Here is a 22,664-nt window from a genome sequence, read left to right as displayed (position 1 = left end):
TAATACAGCAGAAATACTTTATTTACATTTATAGCACCATTTATCCTGCTCTATACATTCTTTACTGTAAATCAGGGGTGGCCAACCCTGTTTCTGGAGAGCCACCTTCCTGCAGATTTCAGTTGCAACCCATATCAAACACACCTGCCTGTAATTATCACGTGGTGTTCAGGTCCTAGTTAATTGGTTCAGGTGTGTTTGATATGGGTAGCAACTGAAATCTGCTGGAAGGTGGCTCTCCAGAAGCAGGGTTGGCCACCCCTGCTGTAAATTATACAGTAAGTTTCACAGTGCAAGTATAAAATACAGTAAAATACTGCATAACTGTTCTACTGTAAAATACAGTTCTAATTACAGTCAAATAATGTGTAATGAACAAAAATATGAAAAACTATGATTTTAATTGGTATATAGACCATTTTGAGGAATATAAACAAAAACCATTATCCCAACCTATTTCCTATTTCCCAACCTATTTTTAATTTCTATAGCTTTCAAGAATCTATAAACAGCCACATATTGATAAATAATGTTATGAGAGCTGTTTTATCATTAAGTTTCAATTGAGTTGCCTCAATTCAGCTCAACTCAGTTGTTACAGTTATGAAACAGTTTGATAACAAGCAGGAAATATTTATGGGCCAATGACATGACCACATTGAAATGCTCTATAATTTTAAATCTGCTTTGTTTCCTGTGGTTCTTTGCCTCTTCTTCGTGCATTTAAAATCCTAACATATTTATGTATTCGTACATATTGAAATATCAATACTTTTTGCTGCACTAGATTTTAGTGGGAGCTGTCTCATGTTCCAACCTCAGGTTCTGCTCAAGGGGTTGTTATTTGGGTTACTACTTGACTCTTAGGCTGTGTTCAGTATCTCATTCGGGGAACTGTAGAGGAAGATGAGGGTTTGATGTCAGATGTTGGATGCTGTCTGAGCCATATCTGGCCTGTCCGTCACCTTTGCTTTGCGTCAGTCCATGGCTTCCGCTGGCCAGCTGGGCCCTAATTACCCACAGCCAGCCAAACAGACACTTTATGTGCAATTCACTCCTTTATTGGGGAACAAGATTGTTTTCTTTCAAACCAATTTCATCTCATGTGTTTTTGTGTGTATGGCTCACGATTATGGCTGCAGCCTCTCGCTTTGGGCACATTTGAAAGAGAATGGTGGTATTGATGTTTTTATACACATTTTCACACACTGGTACACACATATATGATGATGATGACTGATTGCGTGCAATCTGAATTTACAAAATCAGATTTTTTTCAAATCGGTACTTGTAATTAGATATTAAATCTTAAAAACACTCATCAGATTGCAGATACCTCTTAAATGAATTGCTTGATTGTAAATTATTCACACCATGGCAAGAAATTATTATTTAATTAAATGCCTTGTATTTTACAAATTTCCAAGAAAATGTTTAAAAAAAATGTAATTTTAATGCGATTATTACAAATGAAAAAAATAAAAATGAATGAAAATAAGACAAAGTATGATATATTATTTAAAAAAGAACCAACATACACATCTTACACATACCTTAGGGAAGATATTACAGAAAATTTTGGCGGTATTAAAACCTTGACATTTCCAAACTGCAGTATACCTTGAAAATGGTTATCGTCCCATGCCTGCACAACACTGGACATAGGAGCTATTTTAATAAAAACCTATGCGTAACTAAGATATACTTTAAGATATTTACACATAAAACAGGCTATACAAGTACTTTTACATGGTGTATGTTTAATTATTAAAAAATATATATGTTTGATTAATGGTGTAGTTTTCTTTGTAATAAATATAATGTTAAACTCGTCATTAAAAAATAATTATGATAATAATAAAAAAAAAAAATATTTGAAAAAACCCTAGAGTTTTCTTGTTTGGACACATTAAAATATATGGTTAAGAAATAACAACAGTACATTTTTTTCAATTCCAGTCGTCCAACCAGGCCATTAAAAAATATCCTTAGCGTTTAGCCCCTATATAATTCTAAAACTTTATTCGTAATGGTCTTAAAAGGGTCTTACATTTGACTTGATGAAACCTGCAGAAACCCTGATATATTTAAGCACATTAAAAATTATTATAAATAAAGCTCAAGGGAGTTTTCGAGCACTTTTTGGATTACTGTCACTTTAACTTAAAAATAACCAGGGATCTGGATAGTAAAGGTCATAAATGTGATTTTCCCGCACCAAAGTGCTGGAAAACATTGAAGCTGATCTTGAATTCAGATATTGCCTGTGGTTGTTTGGTCTGCATTCGCACATCTATGACAAGACAACCGAACGCATACACACAAACGCGAACGCAAACACAATCGTATTCAACATGCCATTCATCGGGAAGTGGCTTCTGTGAATTGAAAGTTCACTTCAGGCCCGCAGGATGGATGCTGATGCTGTTTGTTAGCTCTTCTCTTTCTCCTGAGCAGATTAAACTGATGTGAAGCTCTGTCTTGCCTTGTGGAGATTATTTCACTACGAGTTCAGACATTTCAGAAGTAGAAAGGATCGCTGAAGGCCTGCCTCCAAACGATGAGGCGTGCTGATAAATTCCTCGGCGCGCGCTATACTTAATATTTCAGAGAAGGACATAAAAGTCTGATATCGTTTTATACTCTTAAATGGCAGCTTGGGAGAAAATGTCTGAGGGAGGAGGAAAAAAAACAGATCTATTGTGAAAACTGAAAGGAGAGGAAAGGAAAATGTACAGTTGCTTTAAAAATGTATACAGCTTCCAGCGTAATGGTGTAAGTAATTTGTTAAGTGCTTATAACTCCCTTGCTAAAGTTTCGAAGATTTCGCCCCAAGCAAGCACTTAATTAGCATATTAATTTTTCAGAATCGCTTTGAGGGGCAAGCGCTCAATTTTTTTTCTCCTCTCTCTCTCTCTCATTTCTTTTCTCACCCCTCCATCCTTAATGCGAAAATATTTTTTCCCATTCTGCAGACTGTTTATCAAGGCTGAAAGCTCATTGATATTCAGTGTGAGTTGGTTTGAATGGAGACCGGGAGGTGTATCAGCCTCACCATCTCCTGGGTCCTATAAGGAGCTATGAGCAGCCGCGATCTATCTTCATAACTGTACAATAATCTATCGACTCCGGGTTTGAGTGTAAAGCACATCAGATCATTAAGATAAAGCCGTGGAGGGGGTATTGCTACAGTTTGTCATTGAGAAATATCGGTGTTAGTGCATTTTGGAATTACAAAGACACGCCGCAAAGGTTACAACCAAAAACTGTTTGTTTTGGCGTGGTTGGGTAAAAGATGGTGTTCATGATTTGGATACCAGCCGGCTCACTGATAGAAGGCTTGTTTAAAATCTACTGTATTTCGTAGGATCCAAATGTATTTATATTTTCTAAATTACTATTGTTTTTGCTTATCATTATTAATATATCCTGGCTGGACTAGATGGCATTTCTGTATGGAGTTTTTTTCCTCTAATTAGGTTTGTTGGTTTTCCCCACAGTCCAAAGACATGTGGTATAGATGAATTGGGTAAAACAAAAATTGGCCATAGTGTATCTGTTTGAATGTGAGAATGTATGAGTGTTTCCCAGTACTGGGTTGTGACTGGAAGGGCATCCGCTGCGTAAAACATATGCTGGAATATTTGGGGGTTCATTCTGCTGTTGTGACAATTCATAAATTAGGGACTAAGCTGAAGAAAAAATAATTTTATTAATAATAATATATTATTATTATTATTATTATTATATTATTGTTAGTATTATCATTTTAATCTTTGGGAATCCATTGAGGGCGGCACAGTGGCGCAGTAAGTAGTGCTGTCGCCTCACAGCAAGAATGTCACTGGTTCGAGCCTCTGCTGGGTCAGTTGGCGTTTCTTTGTGAAGTTTGCATGTTCTCCCTGCATTCGTATGGGTTCCCTCCGGGTGCTCTGGTTTCCCCCACAGTCCAAAGACATGCACTATAGGTCAATTGGGTAGGCTAAATTGTCCGTAGTATATGAGTGTGTGGATGTTTCCCAGGGATGGGTCGTGGCTGGAAGGGCGTCAGCTGTATAAAAACATACTAAATAAGTTGAATGCTGAATTGTACATTGGTACTTACATTCAGCCAAAATTAACCAGACTCTCTGACAATCAGTGTAAATTTGGATAAATATTTAATTAGCTGGATTGACTGGATTCCATGTTCCTGTCCATGTTTTCCACATTTTTAAATTAATGAGCCCTGACATTGTTTTACCCTAGTGTGTTATGCTCAATATAATGTTAGCAAATTATTTCCCTTTTAAAGAGAACAATTGTAGTCAAAGGCCAGGTTGAACCAGTTTGAAAGGCACTTTTGATCAACTATATTACAAAATTGTTTGGTATTTTTAATTTAGTATTTTTTGTCTTCGAAGTAGAATTGTTTGTACAAAGTCTATACAAAGTACAAATGTCTGTACTTTCAGACATAGTATAAAGCTGATTGGTCCAGTTCTTGTCATGTGACTCGCGGTGCGCTCGTGCCATTCTTTCAAATAGGTACGCTTGGAAAGCGTGAGCGCATCACTCCCAATATGTGCACGCGAGCCACGCACCTCGATTAGAAATAACAAACTTGCATGCGCAAAAGATGCAATATGTGAATGGTCCCTAGTTAGCCTCAGCCATAGTTATTAGTCTCGATGTACAGGCTCGGAACTTCAAACTAGCGCACAGTTGGCGTAACTTTTGTTTAGTTGCAGCTAGTTGGAGTTAATATTGTAATCGGTTAATCAATGCATCTCTAGTGGTGAGTGGGATCGCCAAACCACCCGTAGAAACTCTCTCTCTCGCTCTCTCTCTCTCTCTCTCTCTCTCTCTCTCTCTCTCTCCACCTAATTCTAGCACTTAATTTTCTGAGCAAAAATGACTGCTTTGTATAATTAGCACTTCTTGTGTGTATTGCCTCTTCTTGTAGAATGACTGAATGCCTCCTCAATTGTCAGTCACTAAATGTAGATGTATTTTTATTTTTTGTCCAAAGAGTAATATATTTCTGTCTATATGGAATCATGGAATAGTCACTGACCCTGAATGGCCTTTGATATTTTTTTTCTTGAATAAAGGTCTCTTTTCCCATGCTTTTACAGGTCCCGATCTCCATTAGAGGGGCAGTGTAGATATTGATTAATATTAATTGTGTGTCATGCGACCTCTATGTGTATCTGACCTGGTCACCAGCACTCCCGCAGTTCTCATGAGCCAGCTTTGGCAAGGCTGCAGTCAGATGACCAGGGTATTTTGTAGCATTGTGACATCAGTGGCTGAGGATTTAGAGTGCTCCTACTGGTCACTCTTAAAGCTACAGAATCTCATTTGGCACACTCAAGTGCCCCTGAATTGCTGCAATGATTCATAAAATACCCTGTGAATGACCAGTCTGGTTTCTGAAATCAATAGTGAACTTAATGAATGCTTAAAGCAATCATAAGAGGCTGTAGTTTCCCCTTTCCCCCCCACAATGTTATGAAATTCAAATATAAAGAGCTCTTTGGTATGTCAGCTCAGCAGTTTAAAATAGTAGGATTTCACTGAGGTGCTCGCACATATCTCTTGATTTTTCATGGCACTTCTGTAGATAGACTAAGACTTTCAGAGTCAGCACAACCTTTGCAACCTGGAAGTGTGGATTAATTGGAACTGCCTTGTGTAAATACATTTTATAGTGTTTGGATTTTACTTCAGGTTTTTTCTTTATAGATGAATTAAAATGATCTCTTAAAAATAGAAAAGGTTTGATCACCTCAAGAACAAATGGCATGTTAATGCTCAAAAATTATAAGCATTTATGGTAATACTGTAATTGAAGGGGTGTTCATAAGACTGTCATTAAATCTCTATAATCATGTCATGACGCATCATGAATGAGATTTGGTGCATGCTGTAATTAAGTGTCATTCACTCAGTTATAACATTGTAAATGCAAAGATGACATTGTTTATGACAACCTGACATAAATACATCACAACCTGTTACTGTCTTTGTCATCACAACTTACTAAGACAACAAATGATCCATTATTTTATAAATTACAAAGACAAAAAAACTCGTCATAAACATGATTGTCATGAAGCCATCATAAATGTCATGAGTTTTATAACAGCATCATTATTATTTTTTGACGCGAACTACAGTGAGACAAGCTGAATTTATATTTGAATCAAAATGTCATTAAAAATATATGAAGCTGTTAAAAATAATTCAAACTTAAATGTAAAAAGGATTGTGTCTGGTGACTTTGGTACTTGTACTGTATGTCTTTTTGTTTTTTGTTTTATTTATATATATATATATATATATATATATATATATATATATATATATATATATATATATATATATATATATAATGAGTAATAAAAAATAATAAAGAGCAATATCACTTTAATTGACTAATACAGTTTATTCTGCTGAAAACGTGATCAGAAAAATATGAATTTTCACACTTATAATGCGTTATATGACATTGATGTTAATGACAGATTTATGACAAGTTGTGCATGCGACATGTCTGAAGAGCGAGGAGGGATTCGGTGGTGAGGGGTGAGAAGGGTGCACGAATTATTTGAGGACCGGTAAGGAGACGTGCGATTTCCGGGAGATTATCTTTCGTTTGCGGGCATCTGGTAGTCTCTTTGCATTTGCGGAAGACGCTCGGAACTTCCAGGAGACTTGGGATGTCTGAATATCATGTTTAACAACTATAGTGAAATGCGATCCAGCGGTACATCCTTCTTAAACTGTCCGATGTGCACTGCTCACTAGAGCTCAGATATGCTTCAGAAATGCTAGGTAAAACACGGTGTGGATGTGGATCATTTTCGTTCTAAAATGCCATTTAAACACTGAGACATATTAGTGTAAACTGCGTCAAAGTGTGTATTTTTCACGAGCAGGTTTGCGACATGGGCGGGCCGGAGGATCGGCGATGACGGCTCAGCATCGTGTTGTTTATTGGCCATCGCCGATTGACGATGGCATCGTCTATCGTCCCAACCCTACCTGTCATGCTTATAAAGGGTTCTTAACAGTTTTGTAAGCACCTCAAGTAAAGTGTTACCGACTTTATTTAAAACACAATATATATATATATATATATATATATATATATATATATATAAATGTGTGTGTGTGTGTGTATATGTGTATGTGTATATATTCTTAGAAATCTTAGAGATTTTTGTCCTTGCATTTAAAAGATGTATTCAAAGGGATCAAATAAATAAACTCATATGTGAATCAAGTAATCATTTCAAGTCTTTTGAAGGAACACAACATTAGTTTATGTAATTTGGCCCTCTTTTCACACACAGACTGTGTATCTACACAGTCTAAAGATGCTGGATTGTTTTATTAATGGTCCTAAATGTCCCGAAACCAAATGACGAGTAACTAACCTGCTAATTCCATTCAGCCCTTGTACTTGAACTGCCTTGGGGTTCACTAAGTGGCTTGGGAGGGATCTTCCATTTGAGAGAGCCAGAGACTCATTTACGTGCCCTCGGGGGTCAGCAAAAGGTGGTTTGGGCCTGTCTTTGGCAGCCAACCTGCTGTCAGTACGTGAAGAACGGCGGCTGTAAGCTTGAAGGAGCCCCGCTTTGGGCTGTCACCTGCCATTTGCAGTAAGCATCTTTACCCCACTCATCTACTCAGTGTAATGGCATTGTGGTTATCAATTAGGGCTCTATAAATATACACTGGAGATCCGATTTGACCAGTTTTACCCTGGAGACAAACTTCTCTTCAGCTCTTTTTTTACTTATAATAAAGTGATTTCATTATTTTAATAGATCTTTTTTTACTTTTATCTCTTGGGCTAGACTTTACTGCTAATGGTATGCTTTTGTCTAAGCTGTTTAAATGGTGTTTAATTTTTTCGTCACTCTATTATAGTAGAAATAACACTTAATGTTGAATGTTATGTACAATTTTTATTGTGCAATTGTGCTGTAATTTAGTGATTGTGTTGCTTATAGTAGATATTATTATTTTATATTTTTTTACTTCTTTTTCTTTATGTTTTTGTTTTATTAATTTATTTTACCATCTAGAACAATTGTAAGCCTGATCTTTTAAGGTTATTTTTAAAAAATTTGAACACAATTAAATAATGCACAAGACATTTAAAGTCTTAGGCTTTATAAAATAAATATGGAACAATTCAATTGAATTCATCTTTATTTTTATAGCGCTTTTACAATGTAGATTGTGTTAAAGCAGCTTAACATGGAAAGTCTAGTAAATTGAAATTGAAAAAGTGTCATCCAGTTTTCAGAGTTGAAAGTCACTTTAGTTCCGTTCAGTTTGGTTTAATTTTCACTACTGAAAGTCCAAACACCGAAGAGCAAATCCATCGATGCGAAGTCCACAAGTAACACAATGATGTTAGTTAATGTATTTATTAGCATAAATAAACAATAAACATTACATTATTTACAGTATTTGTTCATGTTAGTTAACGTTAGTTATTGAAAATACAGTTGTTAGTTTCTTGGTAAAGCACAGAAGATTTACTAATTTTAATTGGAATTAACAGGAATTTGTGTCTTAATAATGCATTAGTAAATGATGAACTATGGTTAATAAATGCTCACAGGTTTCGTTAATAATGAGTTAATGTTAGTAAATACATTAACTTATGAAACCTTATTGTAAAGTGTGACCAATAAATGAATACAAAATAATATAAAATTCAGGTAATGTTAGTTGATACATTTTAAAAAGACAAATAAACAATGAACAATACATCTGTTACAGTATTTGTTCATTAATGTTAGTTACTAAAAATACAGTTGTTCATTGTTAGTCTGTTGACTAACTATTGTTAACAAGCCGGAATTTGGATCCTCATAATGCATTAGTAAATGTTGAACTATGATTAATAAATGCTGTACAAGTATTGTTCATCATTAGTTTATGTTGATAAATAAATACTAATGAAGCCTTATTGTAAAGTGTGACCAATAATTTAATGCAAAATAAAATAAGATTCCAAGTCTTACGGTGGTATCAAAGTAGTGTACATTATTATGGTGCCACATTCATATTCAATACAGCAGTTGTACCATTAATTAGAAAATAAGACTTTCATTTGAAGTGCCCTGTATGCATTTTCAAGTGAATTTACAGTTGAAGTCAGAATTATTATAATTTTTTAAAAATATTTCCCAAATTATGTTTAACAGGGCAAGGAAATTTTCACAGTATGTCTGATAATATTTTTTCTCTGGAGAAAGTCCATTTCGACTAGAATAAAAGCAGTTTTTAATTTTTTAAAAAACATTTTAAGGTCAAAATTATTAGCCCCTTTAAGCTATATTTTATCGATAGTCTACAGAACAAACCATCGTTATACAATAACTTGCCTAATTACCCTAACCTGCCTAGTTAACCTAATTAACATAGTTAAGCCTTTAAATGTCACTTTAAGCTGTATAAAAGCATTTTAAAAAATATCTAGTAAAATATAATTTACTGTCATCATGGCAAAGATGAAATAAATCAGTTATTAGAAAAGAGTTATTAAAACTATTATGTTTATAAATGTGTTGAAATAATCTTCTCTCCATTAAACAGAAATATGGGGAAAAAATAAACAGGGAGTCTAATAATTCTGGCTTTAACTGTATAGAAACGTTCACTAGATAAATCTCTTATTTATGCCCTTGATGCACTCAGAAAGAAACTAAGAGTGTTTGATACTGAATCAAATAAATCTTGTCTCATGGGTGTTGGGGGAGAGAAGGAGGGGGGGCTGTGCATCCACAGTTTTTTTGCCAACGTTACTAATCAGTTATTCTCAGCTCTTGGTCAAGCCGCTGCCTCGCCTGTCAATCAGGGTTAGCTGCAGGCGCGGAGGCAGGAGCTGTTTGGCCCAGTACATTTGAATGTCGACATTAAAATTCCACACTGCAAAATTGTGTACAAATTGGAGCTTGGCGGCCTAAATTTAGATGCAGCAGAATAGAATGTGGCAAGTGCACTGGATTCTGTCAGTCAAGGAAAGTGTCAACGCCTCACGTTAAACGCAATCCGCCTAGTTGTCGCCGTTTCCGAATGGTTTTCGAGTCCTGCGAGCCGATTTGCCTACAGTTGTGTGTGTGTGATTCGGTGGAAGGACAAGGAGACGGCAATCAGCGATGAATATGTGATTTGAGATGATGAAGAGGCCTCGAAGGGAGGATGAGGAGGGGAGTCTCATTATCTCACTCTAATCAGGGGACATCCAGCCAGGCAAAGAGGACTGATTAAAAAAAAGAAGAAGAAGGAAAAAAACTCCTCGTCACAACACAAGAGCATCGTTTGGCTGAGGCTTATGGGCTTATTGTGAGTGAGGACCAATGTTAGTCAACCGCAATCAACGGCAAGAGGCCACTACACAGTTCATCAGAGACCCAGAGTAAACAAATAAAAACCCAGTGTGGGCCTCTGCAGACCGCTCGCTTCGAGTGAGGTGAATCATGGGAAATTTGCAGCAGGAAGCGCGACAGGTGTCACGAGTAGAACTTGATCCTCTATCGTCTTCCTCGGTCTCTGTTCTTTGTTAAACTCCACATAACCCCCATCAAGTCATCTGTCAAACGCCCCCTCCCCCTCCTCTCTGTTGGAATATAACTTGATTTGGTATGTCTGTATCCCCTACGATTGTCCTGCGCTCTGATAAGAATCCATGTTTTCAGGGAGGGTTTGGCTGAGCCGCATCTAATGAAAGATCTTAATTAGATCCATTTGTGCCCAAAGGAGAGTAGATGCAATATTAAATTGTCACTCCTATCACATTCCTCCAATTTAGGCTGCAGGATACGTCTCGATCCATTTTATTTTGCCGCAGATAAATGGTGAACTTTGCTGTCACTACTAGCTCCTGCATTCTCCCTCTCATCTTCAGCAGAGAGCGAGAGGCTCTTCATTTGGAAGGAAAGCATCTTCCTCTTTGCCGGGTATTATAAAACATTAGAAAAATTCTAATTTTCCTCCCAATTTCCTTCTTTGTGCAGCACATGCATTTGTCCGTCTGTCTTATTTCGAGTCCAAATTGAAGCCTTCCTGATAGTCCTTCTCTTATAGGTATCAGCAAAATTCAGACAAGCCTTGTCCTTGAATATGACTTTTTTATTTCCCTCAGTAAATTTAACTTTAACATTTCTTTTTCAGTGAACTTTGGCATGAAATGTTGTAACAAATTGCTAATTTTTCTGGCTCTTATTAGGTAAATTTTATATCAAATTATATAATGATAACATCAAATAATGCACACATTTGTCTAGAGAAAATTCCTCAAATTAATAGCTCATTATAACAATAACGCATAGACAATTTATTATTCACAAACAAAGTCTTTGAAGAAATGTATAAATCAGTTTAGCTGCTATTGTTATCTTTTTTTCCAATTTTATTATAGTTAATGAAAACTAACAAAAAAGTGAAAATTGAAATTTACAAACATTTTCGTTAACTGAATTAAAAATAAAAACAAAAAAGATTATTTTTTTATTATTATTTTTTTTTTTAGAAAACTAGAACTGACTGAAACCGCATTGTGTATATACAAAACCAACTGAAACTAACTAAAATTATAGCAAAAACATTTTTGTCATTTTCGTTTACGTCATTAATCTATTTACTTCGCGCTGCATGTGTTTGACCTTTACATCAACCCAGAGTTTGTAATCCTGATGCCATTAGCTGGAACAAGCCGGTCCTCCTATAGTCATCCTCGATGTTGCTCCCACGACAAAGAACACAAGTGGACATGACAGAGGCACAGTGACAGCATTAAATATGACCCGAGCAGACTTAAAAGTATTAATTAAACACATTTGTGTCCAATAATGGGTTATATTTCTGTATTAGAGATCGCGATCATGAATGAATAGTTCTTTTTAACAGGATTTTCTGTCTGTGAAACAGTTGAACTAGTTCACAGAATCAAACTGAATCGTCTGAAACTATTTGCGTCTCCTGTAAGCACTTATCCACAAACTGCTTACTATTTAACATTTACGATACCCCCTGAGAAATAAAAAAAATTCAGAGTTATTCAGTTATTAGTACAGTACACTATTTGAGAACCGATAATACTGCACATGCATTATTCAGCAGGTGAACCAAACACAAACAGTACATGGCGGCCTGCTGTGACTGAACCAAACTATTTTTCAGATCATGCTTTAACTGACTGAGGTTATGATGGCTGACTACATATTTTTGTTATGTTGAGTCCAAACATGGGATGGGAGGACTGTCGCAAAATATCCAATATCACTACTGTTTATCTAACCTCAGAAGAAGCCTTGCACACATTTTTCTTTGGGGCTGCTGTCTTGTGGGCTGTTGTATTTAAATTTGAGGATGAGTAGATAGTAGTGTTAATGTGTCCCTCTTAACACATCAAAAATTGTATCTTTGACTAAAACTAAGTAATTAAAAAAAAATAAAAACTAGTGAATCTACCCTTTGATAACTAACTAAAATGAACTGAATTTGAAAACAAAAAGTTAAAACTAAATTAAAAACTAAAACTAATGAAAAATCCAAAACCATTATAACCTTGTTTTTTGCTTCATTACTAATTTATTTGTATTTACTTTAAGTAAAATTGGTCTATATTTTCTGGAGTCCACAGCTATTTATTTTCTTATATAGAAATTTTTAGTCCTCTAAAGTTTGTCTCTTTTATCTGACTGGTTAATTGCCTTTTTAAATGGCATTGTACAGTTTTGGTTAAATTAGTCCTCATTATAAAATTATTTGAACGACACTTAATTGTATTAAATTACTAGGCCTGTTATCACATAGACAATACTAACACTTTAATCCATGTCCTCTAGATTGTGAGTTTTTCCTGCTAGTTCCAATGTGCTGTGAGTGCTATAATGCATTAGACTGCACACGTCTAGTGAAACCTCATGTAGTCATAACCTCTGAACGCCTGCACTTGTCTCGGCACTGGTAGAAACCTGCAGCACGACTTGCATCTAGAAACATTCTGGCAGCTGACATTCCCCTTTGCTAGAGGAAGGCAAGAAATGTTCTCTAGGCATGCCGAGTCGCATCAAGCAATGCTGGCGGAAGATGACAAGGCCTGAAACAGCAACATCAGCAGCCGACTAAGAGCAACAAACTCAGCTGCTCTGCATAAATTTCCACGCGCAGTATATCTAAACACGCTGCTTATACTCTATCACACCTAGCGCCGCTGTATTCTTATATCTCAGCTCTCCTGCAAGACGTGCTCTTTCATATTCATAGATTTTCACGGCTGAATTTTTAAGGTCTTGCGATAGCAAAAGTTTCCCCGATATGTCATCATTTCGCCAGACGCTCTGCTAAACCTTTGCAAGGTCCACGTCTTTCCATCTTTTCCTTCAAATACATACACTCACACCTCATTGTTTTTTTTGCCGCCGTTCCAATTTGCCTAAAACATCTTTTCCCATATCAGCTGTGTTAAAGGCTCCCCCATAATGCCTGACAAAGTGGGTTTTCAAATTTGCACGGATAATGAGAGGCTTTGAATGGAGGTGTGAGATTTGAAGCTGTGAATCCCTCAGCAGTGAGCAGAAAGTTGGGGGCCTGTTCCTCTTGCTAGAACATGTAATTCGGGACAGACTGCAGCTGTTTGTACCTGACACCTCTTAGACCCTGTTTTGACCTGATATTAAGAGTCATATTGGTTTACTGGAACTTAAGTAGATGCAGGAGACACATTCCATTTTGGACTAGGGGCTACTGATTTCTTTGAGGAGAAGGTCTATGGACAGCCTGAAGCAACTGTGACCTTTTTTTAATAGCAAAGTATTAGCAACACATCTCATAATGTGGTGGTCTATTATGGCTGATTGATCTCATTCAACCAAATGAGTGTCTACTCTATGAAACCAAACCAAACTAATGCATTTGTTGACTACATCCTGAATTGGGCAATAGCCACTTTCGAAGTTGTTCACAATACTTATCCATCCACAGAATTTGTAAAGTTGTCAGATGTGTAAATATTTAGCTGTAGTTCGCGCTTCCGCCTTTGGATGTCTCTGGGACAAAGCAGCTGCATGAATGCCAAAGCTTTAAATAAAAGTAAAGCCATTACCAAAAGCCCGACCACTTTTATATTTACAAAGACAAGCACTGTCGATTTGAGGTCTTTTCTGCTCAATGATCTCAGAATTTACCGATATTTCGGAACGGATGTGTAAATGGTCTTTTCGGGAAAAATTCCGGAATGTCCTTGCCTGTGTGAACAGCGCTTTTGTGAATATTCTTGTTGTTCGGGAAATTTTCTGGATGTTTACCAGTATTACTGTGTGAAAGGGGCCAATGTCAAAACAGTTTACCGCTATACCTTTTCCTCGTAACTTGCACATTATTTGCACAAATGTTTTTAAATTCAGCCCAGTATTTAGAAGCCTGAATACGTCAACAGTGGCAAAGAGAAACAAGGACAAGCCGGAGACACTGAGGAAGGACAAGTCCTGTAATAAAGGGTCGTCTGGCAGGCTATCTGTTTTTCTATCTAAACGGAGGCTAATCAAATTGCGCGTTTGGTGGCCCGGTGCCTGTTTTTAATGATTATTTCTTGCAGGCCTTTAGGTCACGAAACCAACCTATTTTGCAAATGAATCAAAACACTCACATGTGCATGCTTCCTGTCATCGTCGTGGTCATTATTGCATCCAAGCCGACACTCTGAATGCTAATGCGTTAAGGAAGCTAGCGGAATCTGTGTTTTTGAGGCATATCTGCTCGTCGAATCCCATGAGAGGTGTGCGAGAGAGGGAGCACGGAAAGAGCAAAGGCCTGCTGTTGTCTCTTGTCACCATGGAGAGAAATGGACAGAGTAATTGCGTTGTTCCAGGGCCTGAGGAATCCCATCAGCCAGGAGCTGGTGCTGTCAGAGAACATAAAGATGCCACTAAAAACTTAACTCTCCACTGACATGTTGGGCGGCTCAGGCCTGCACAAAACGACAGGGGAAAAGACAGACAGATTAACCATGGTGGGGTGCAGATGAGAGCAAAAGTGCTTCGGAGAGGGTTTGGGAAACAGCCAGCTGAGATGAGGGCTGAGAGTGCCTGTTGCCAAGATTGTGTATGATGGATCTGAATGAAGTCGAAATAAATGCTTGGGGTGGCTTAATTCTTTTGCCATTTACTCAGCTCTGGGAAATACCAGGGGTTTTCTCGGAGGCACAAATGAATCTTATTTTCTCTCATTGTCCTTAAGTTTCATTTATTGTCATATTTGTGTAAGTTAAGGCCCCGTTTACACTAATGCGTTTTTGTTTTAAAACGCATAGTTTTGCTACAGTTACGCCATCCGTCCACACTACGCCGGAGTTCTCGAGCGCCGAAAACGGAGCGTTTTGGAAACGCTGGAGAGGCTGTTTTCATTCTAAAATGCTGCTGATCTGTCTCAGTGTGGATGGGGAAAGACGGAGACATCTGAAAACGTAGGCAGGGCTGCGACGTTTGCCTATCTGATTGGGGCTTTTCCTCAATATTAAGTTGCCCACACACACAGTTCAGTCTCGCATCTTCTTCTTGTGAGTTCAGACTTCTCAAGTTTGATCAAGGCTGCAGTCTCCCCCTTCTCAGTTTAATATGGAAAACATACCGAGGACACGCGTAAATCTTCAAAGGGAACAGTGTACTTTGTAACTTCATTCACATCACCCTGGCTACGTTGTTTTACTTTCTCAAAAAAAATGTAAACATGGTTTAAGGAACTGCCTATTTTCATTTTAATATTAGCAACTTAACATACAGCAGAAATGTTGAGGCGTCGTGCTGTATAATATGAGCGCCATCTTCACTGTGTGCATATTTATAACAAAACAGAGCCTATAACAACTGCCTCCTTTCAATTTCAGTGAAAATACGAAACACACCCTCTCGTGCTAAATATCAGTTTTAATCATTGATAATGGCCATTATAAAAGTATAACATACAATAAGTTTATACATTGTAGGAAATAAAGGCAAGCGATCAGTCAATGTAATTAATCCTCAACTTATCTTTGCGCTTAACCAAAACACGTTACTTGTGAACAAGTAATAGATTCCAATGACCAAAGTCAGGGAATAGGCCTATGCTGTTAGATAAAGACAACAACATGAATGAAATATCACGTTTAGCAAATATAGCGAGATTAGATAGCAGTCCGACTAGCAGAGCTCTCATCTGGGTAGAAGTGCTGCAGCGCTTGCCCGAGAGTGTGTGTGTGTGGTCACGTGATGTGCGTTTTCAGCGTTTTAGTGTGGACGGAGAGCAGTTCAGAAACTAAAACTAACAGTTTTAAAACTAAAACGCACTAGTGTAAACTGGGCCTAAGACAGTAAGACAGAAAAAGTTTAGTTATTTTGTTGCTTATCAAATGGGCATCCATATGTCCATCCTTCATCTTTTTTTGGTCTATATCTATACCTCTGTTCCTCAGTCTATATCCATCTATCCTATCATGTAAGACTGTCTGTCTGTCTGACTGTCTAATTGGTTTTTTTTTGTCTATCCCAGTGGTGCCCAATCTTTTTCTGATAAAGGGGCAAAAACCAAACTTTATTGAGGGCTGTGGGCCGAAGTTAAATATACCAAATAGTTTTACATTAAATTTGTTTGTTTACTTAAAAAACTAGAAAATAACTAGAAAAACAAAAAAGCACCGCTTTAAAGCAAACTAGACTTTAGATAAACTTTAGATACTTAAACATATTAAATGATGATACAGTGTAATTAAAATTTTTTTTTAGTAAAACCATAAACAATCCCATTTATAACACAATGGAGCTCATTACTGAATACACCTGTCAAGCTGCTCCAGCCTTTGCCTTGATTTGCTCACCGATGTCTTGCGCATTGTCTTCTATCTGTCTAGTGACAGCATTTACATTTTAAAAGTCTGATTCATATGAAGCATTTAATTTTAGTTGGCTTTTGTCGTAGGTTTTCATTCAGGATGTCTCTGTACAACCCTGTATCAAAGGTCTATAGACAATTCCTTTGTCTTTTTGCTTGGTTTGTGCTTTGTCATGCACTGTTAACCCTGGGACATTATATAGACAGGTGTATGACATTTCAAATCAGGTCCAATCAACTGAATTTACCACATGTGAACTCCAATTAAGCTTAAGTTTCAAAAATGATCAGTGGAAACATAATCTACCTGAGCTTAATTTAAAGCTTAACTCAATAATACTGAATACTTATGTACATGTGATTTTTCAGGTTTTTTATTTATTTTTTTAATATGCAACAATATCAAAAAAATCTTTTCACACTTTCATTATGGGGTATTGTGGAAATGTATTTAATCAAAAAATTGATTTCAAAAATGTGTTTGATCCATTTTGGAATAAGGCTCTAAAAAATGTGGAAAGTGGAGCGCTAAGAATACTTTCCGGATGCCCTGTACATTAAATTGGAAATGACAATCTGTCAAATGCATTCGCCCCAACCAACTCCCCATCATTCTCCCTGTGTTTTCAGAAGGGATGGTGGGCCTAACCAAAGGTTACCATGAGCAAACATTGGCCCATGGGCCCTATTTTGGGCACCTCTAGTCTATCCATTCATCCTATATATTCTATATATCTATCCATTCTCCCCGTATATGTTCATCTCTCTCAATGTGCACATCATCTATTTTTTCTATTTGTATACATTTATCTTTTGTCTGTCTCTCCATCTCTTTAACTTTACTACTTAATAGTTAATTTTAGTCTGCTGTTCATAGTTTGTTTTGACAAGTCACTGTTAGTTTTGAACCTTTATCTCCTGCATGAACGCCATAACACGTTGGGTTCACAGCTCTGGCATCACAGCTCTAACAATAAGCACACATTTAATAGAAATCCACACAGGTCTAACAGAAGTGGGAATTTGACAAGTTTCTTTCTTTGTTAACTTCAAAAAGGGTTTAACATTGCCTGAGGAGCTCTCTTGTTAGCCGTTATCATCGCCCTATATGATAGGTGGGCTATTTGATCTCAGCGCACCCGCTCTCAGCACAATTAACGTTGCTGCATGAAGAGAAGTCGAGTCTCTGTGCTCCATACATCTCTCCAGCAGGGAGAGTTAATTGTGTTTTGAAAAATGGGCCTGATTGCATGACTGCGACCTCTACTACTGTCTGTTCTCGCCGGTTTGAGATCCCGCCCGGCTTGGAGACTACAAGCTCTCTGACACCTTTTGTTTGTAGCTCAATTATAGTGTCTTTGAAGGTCTATCTGAGCAGTTTGCTCTACGAGAACGCTCCTCTGAAACGTTCCTGCTCCAATTTTCTTAAACGGACCTGGGGATTGCGTGTTGGGTTTTCACAGCACAAGAAAAATACCATTCACAACTCGGGTGTTTCTGTTAGCGTGAAACCAAAAAAAAAGTGTCAGATCTGTAATGCTGAGGGAGAAAGGACAGGTAACGCAAGCAGCGTCGGGCATCACAAGCTAGGTGTTACCCAGTTCCCAAGCACACTCTCACACTCTCACACTCTCAACAAATCACAAAGTATCTCCTCTTCAGTCTCCCTGTGGGACATAAAACCCACAACCGGTCATCTCCCAATTCCTTTTTTTTCCCTTCAGTTCTGAGCTTCCTCTTTGTCTCCTGTGTGTTTGAAGTTCTATGAAGTGCTTTCACATGGGCCTAATCTCTCGACGTCTTCTCTTCTTTTCCAGATGGTCACAAGAACAAAGAAAATATTTGTAGGCGGATTATCAGCTAACACAGTAGTTGAAGATGTGAAGCAGTATTTTGAACAGTTTGGCAAGGTAAGTTTTCATTTCCCATTGGCTAATTTCATGAAGAGATGTTTGCTTATGATGAGAAACGCTGTCCTTCAACGGACTCTTTCATGTGAGGGCTTTCAAACAGGCCGTTTGAGATGTGGCTGTTTGGAGATGAAAAACCCAGTGTTCGTCTGGTCTCTGTCACCACTGGCTCAAGTAACCTAGAGCATTTTCTTAAAGCTGATGCGTGGAGACTTTTCAGTGGTAAAAAGAAAAAATCAAGTCCTAAATTAGTGTGCAAGAACAATCAGCAAGCCACTGATTAGAACTGAAATTGTGTTTGGTTCTGACTTTGACTTTGAGTGTTGATGCAGATTTCCCAAATTGGTTCTGATTCACAAATGTTTAATTTGATTTGATTGAAAATGACTTGGTTAATTTGGGTACATTTTAATAAAAACTTTAGTTTTGGGAACAAATGTATTTTTTGAATAAAATTTAAAGGGCACCTATGATGAAAATCATCTTTTGTAAGCTGTTTGGACAGAACTGTGTGTAGGTATAGTGTGTCCACAGTCATATTGGGGTGATATAAACACAATAAGTCACTTTTTTTCTTGAATTTTAAATAGGATGGTTTCGGAAAATGTAGGAAAGTTTAACGATTAAAATCATATTAGGTAAGGTGGGTGAACACAGTGAGTAAAGAACAATTGTTGAAAATGTATTGTTCATTCCAACTGACAGCTCTTAAAATCAAAACAAAACTGAAAGACTAGCATTCATCCACATGTATCTTACTACTTTTTACTTTCATGTGCTTGGATACAAATCCCTTCTATTTTGAGGCCCACCACATTGTGACGTAGGAGTGCGGTTTTTCCACCCATCGACATTGTATTAACATGTCTCCGTAGTAACACTTATAATCAAGTCAACAAGACAGGTCGTGCACAAAGCAACTGGGATTAAATGATCTGTTTAGCTCTTTGTGATCATCATTAAATGTGATCAAGAATGAGTTTTACAAGTTTGAAACGTTTTTAAAACAGTGCATAAAGTACGTTAAAGACTGTAAAATTGCTGTAATTCATCACCACAGCCGCATGTCGGTACAATTATAAAAGAAGACGCATTAATCCCAGTTTTTGGACGTCAGATCAGGGTTATTTTGTACAGTAACACAACGGATATCGATACAACAGTGGATATTAAAATGTATCCTCACGTTTGCCACGCCATTGTGTATGTGTCAACTTTGCAGAAAAGGCTTGAACAAACTCCACAACAAATACATCAAATAATCATTGGGAAAGTTCTTACTGTAGTATTTCTCACAAACGTTACGTGAGAACTGCTTTCTTCATGTCTGTCACTGTGCTGTTTATCTGACTCAGCTGGAGATTGAGACACACTCTGCTAGGCACTTGGGAATAGTGGGCGGAGAGAACTAGCATTAAAAGCACAGCCAACATTGTGTTTAAAGCAGAAAGTTCCTGCATTCTGAAAGGTATAATAAATAATCTGATGGGTTTTTGAGCGGAAACTTTACAGACACACTCTTTTTAAATCTTGAAAAAGAGGTAAAATAGGTGCCCTTTAAATTTCACTATCTACTAATGCTTTGTTGCTGTTAACTTGAATGAAATGAATCAACTCCACTACCCCTGTTGAATATATCATATGCATTAAAAATACCTTGATCAGAAGAGTCCATTCAAGGAATCAAGCTATGCTTTTTATGTGATTTTGATTCCCAAAAAAGAACCAAGCTGTTAAATCCGTTTGGTTCAGAAATCAAACTACGCTGTTCCCTTTTATGCTTTTGAATCTCTCTCTCTCTCTCTCTCTCTCTCTCTCACACACACACACACACACACACACACACACACACACACACGCACACACACACACACACACACAAAACAAAATGGTTAGTCTTTCATTTCAGGAATCACTGTATTCACACTGTATGCTTTTAAATGACTGAAATCAACAGGCTTGTAAGACTCATTTGTCATTTTTACGTATAAACCGAGAATAGGCACCGAGTAAAAGATTGATGTTGGGTCTACCTGACGTGTTTTTGCAAGCCTGATGTCTACTGTACGCATTCAGAAGATTTATTGTGAACCCGTATCTTTGTGTGGCCCAGGTGAACTTTTTTTTCTGTTTGCTGTATAATATGACTTTGAGTAAGTTCGCTGTCTGTCTCTATTTCAGGCACTGTATAAATACCTAGCTCCATTTGTTTGTAATCAGCTGTGTCTGAGTGGACCTAACACACACTTGACTTGATTGAAGGGCTCAATTATGCAGATGTTTTACTTGCCCTGCGCTGTACGTCTTGCCCTGGGGGTGTTTTCACCAGCGCCAGTGCTGGCAGTAGACAACCGCTAAATCATTGTGATTAAAGGAACAGCAGAGGATTTGTAGCTTCTTAGGTCACAAGACTATATTAGTCTTACCACAGCCTGGTTTATTGAGGCGTACTTGTCTGCCATCCTTACGTAAAGCTGCAGATCGTTATTTTGAATGGGCAGCGTGATCCAATAACGCTAAAGACCTCGGCGCTCTGTGTCTCGTTGTTTATAAGTTGTGAAGCAAATGCACAGTCTAATGAAGTGTCTGTCTCCGAAGACAAGAAAATTACAAATTGACCATCCGTTGGATGCGCACGTGTGAGTAAAGGCGAGCCTTCAAAGTGAGTTGTTAGAAGGTTGGACGCGCATTTGCTGCAAACTCTTGATGACTCTGCAAGTCCGCCCACCTGGAGGTTGTGCCACACTGTGGTGTCAGTAGAGCTGAAACCCGGAGGTTGTGTATGTGAGTGTGTGTGTGTGTATGTGTGTGTGTAGGCCAATTAACAGTGTCTCCTGGTGAGCGGTGGGTAGAGAGAGACGAGGATCCTGGGAGGAGAGCAGGTGGCATGGGGCAGCAGGGTCACAGGATCTGTCTCCTTAGAAGCTGTGTTCTTCCTGAGCGCTTTTTCTGTGCTATGACAGCACACACACATACTTAAGAGGCACTAAGGGGCATTTATTGCACAACACTGCAGAATTAAGATTTTAAAAGCCTCTCCACAAAGGCTCTTTGAGTTGGATTCACTTTTCATTAGCATGCAGTCATTTGGTGCTAATGCAGCATGTTGCCTTTTTTTACATTTAGAAGGCATGCCTAAATCATTTCCTCCAAAACATCTTATATGTGTTTGGACAACAGACTTGGCATGGCTTGACTTAAAATTTTGCCAGAATATTTTTCACATTTGTCTTGATGAGAACGTAAAAGGCCGCCTCGCTCCCTGAATAAACCTCCATGTGCCCTAATTACATAGGATGGCTTATGCTTAGTCATAGGTTTAATGTAATCGGCTTGGAGTAGATCTCCAAACAAAGTATACTTATTCTGCTAAGTTGAAACAACTCCTGTTTACTTCATTACCAGCCTCCCTCACTTTCTCTCTCTCTGCCTCTACCTCTTTTGCGTTAGTGTTTGCTGTGCTGCTGTGGGCAGGCTTCAGTTTCATTAGGCCTGAGAGTTGTTTCCAAGCCAGTGCTCTGCCACAATCAGGCCTTTATGCCTCCTCTGTCCTGGTTCCCATATCGGCCTGGGTGAGAGCCAGCTTCTACCGTTTCAGGGGCAAAACGTTAACCTCCTGCAGGCTAGATACACAGATTGACACTGGAAATGCTTTGTAAAATCAACAATATGTAACAAAATGCATACTGAATAAAAAAACCATTGAATGTATTATTATTAATAATATAATAATAATAATAATTATTATTATTATAATAATTAGTGTTATTAGTATTTAGCCAGTTCAAGTTTTCTTTAAAGATATACTGGTTACAGTTTAAAAGGACTGTTACTAGAAGAAACATGTCTTTTGTGTTACTCAGCAATTGTTGAGCA

At 37.6% G+C, this 22,664-nt stretch overlaps 1 protein-coding gene across 50 annotated transcripts in view; it reads left to right on the top strand.

Moving 5' to 3' along the window:
* Nucleotides 1-22,664, top strand: part of msi2b (musashi RNA-binding protein 2b) — a 413,958-nt gene that overhangs the window by 105,701 nt on the left and 285,593 nt on the right. For all 50 annotated transcript variants that reach the window (XM_087282615.1, XM_087282616.1, XM_087282617.1 and 47 more), the window contains one exon: nucleotides 18,696-18,788. In XM_087282615.1, the coding sequence (XP_087138741.1) occupies nucleotides 18,696-18,788 (93 nt within the window). The remainder of the gene's footprint in view (nucleotides 1-18,695; nucleotides 18,789-22,664) is intronic.

Source organism: Danio rerio, chromosome 15 (genome assembly GCF_052040795.2).
Source record: "Danio rerio strain M-AB ecotype USA chromosome 15, GRCz13ab, whole genome shotgun sequence".
NCBI classification, from domain to species: domain Eukaryota; kingdom Metazoa; phylum Chordata; class Actinopteri; order Cypriniformes; family Danionidae; genus Danio; species Danio rerio.
This window is presented reverse-complemented; position numbering and strand designations above follow the sequence as displayed.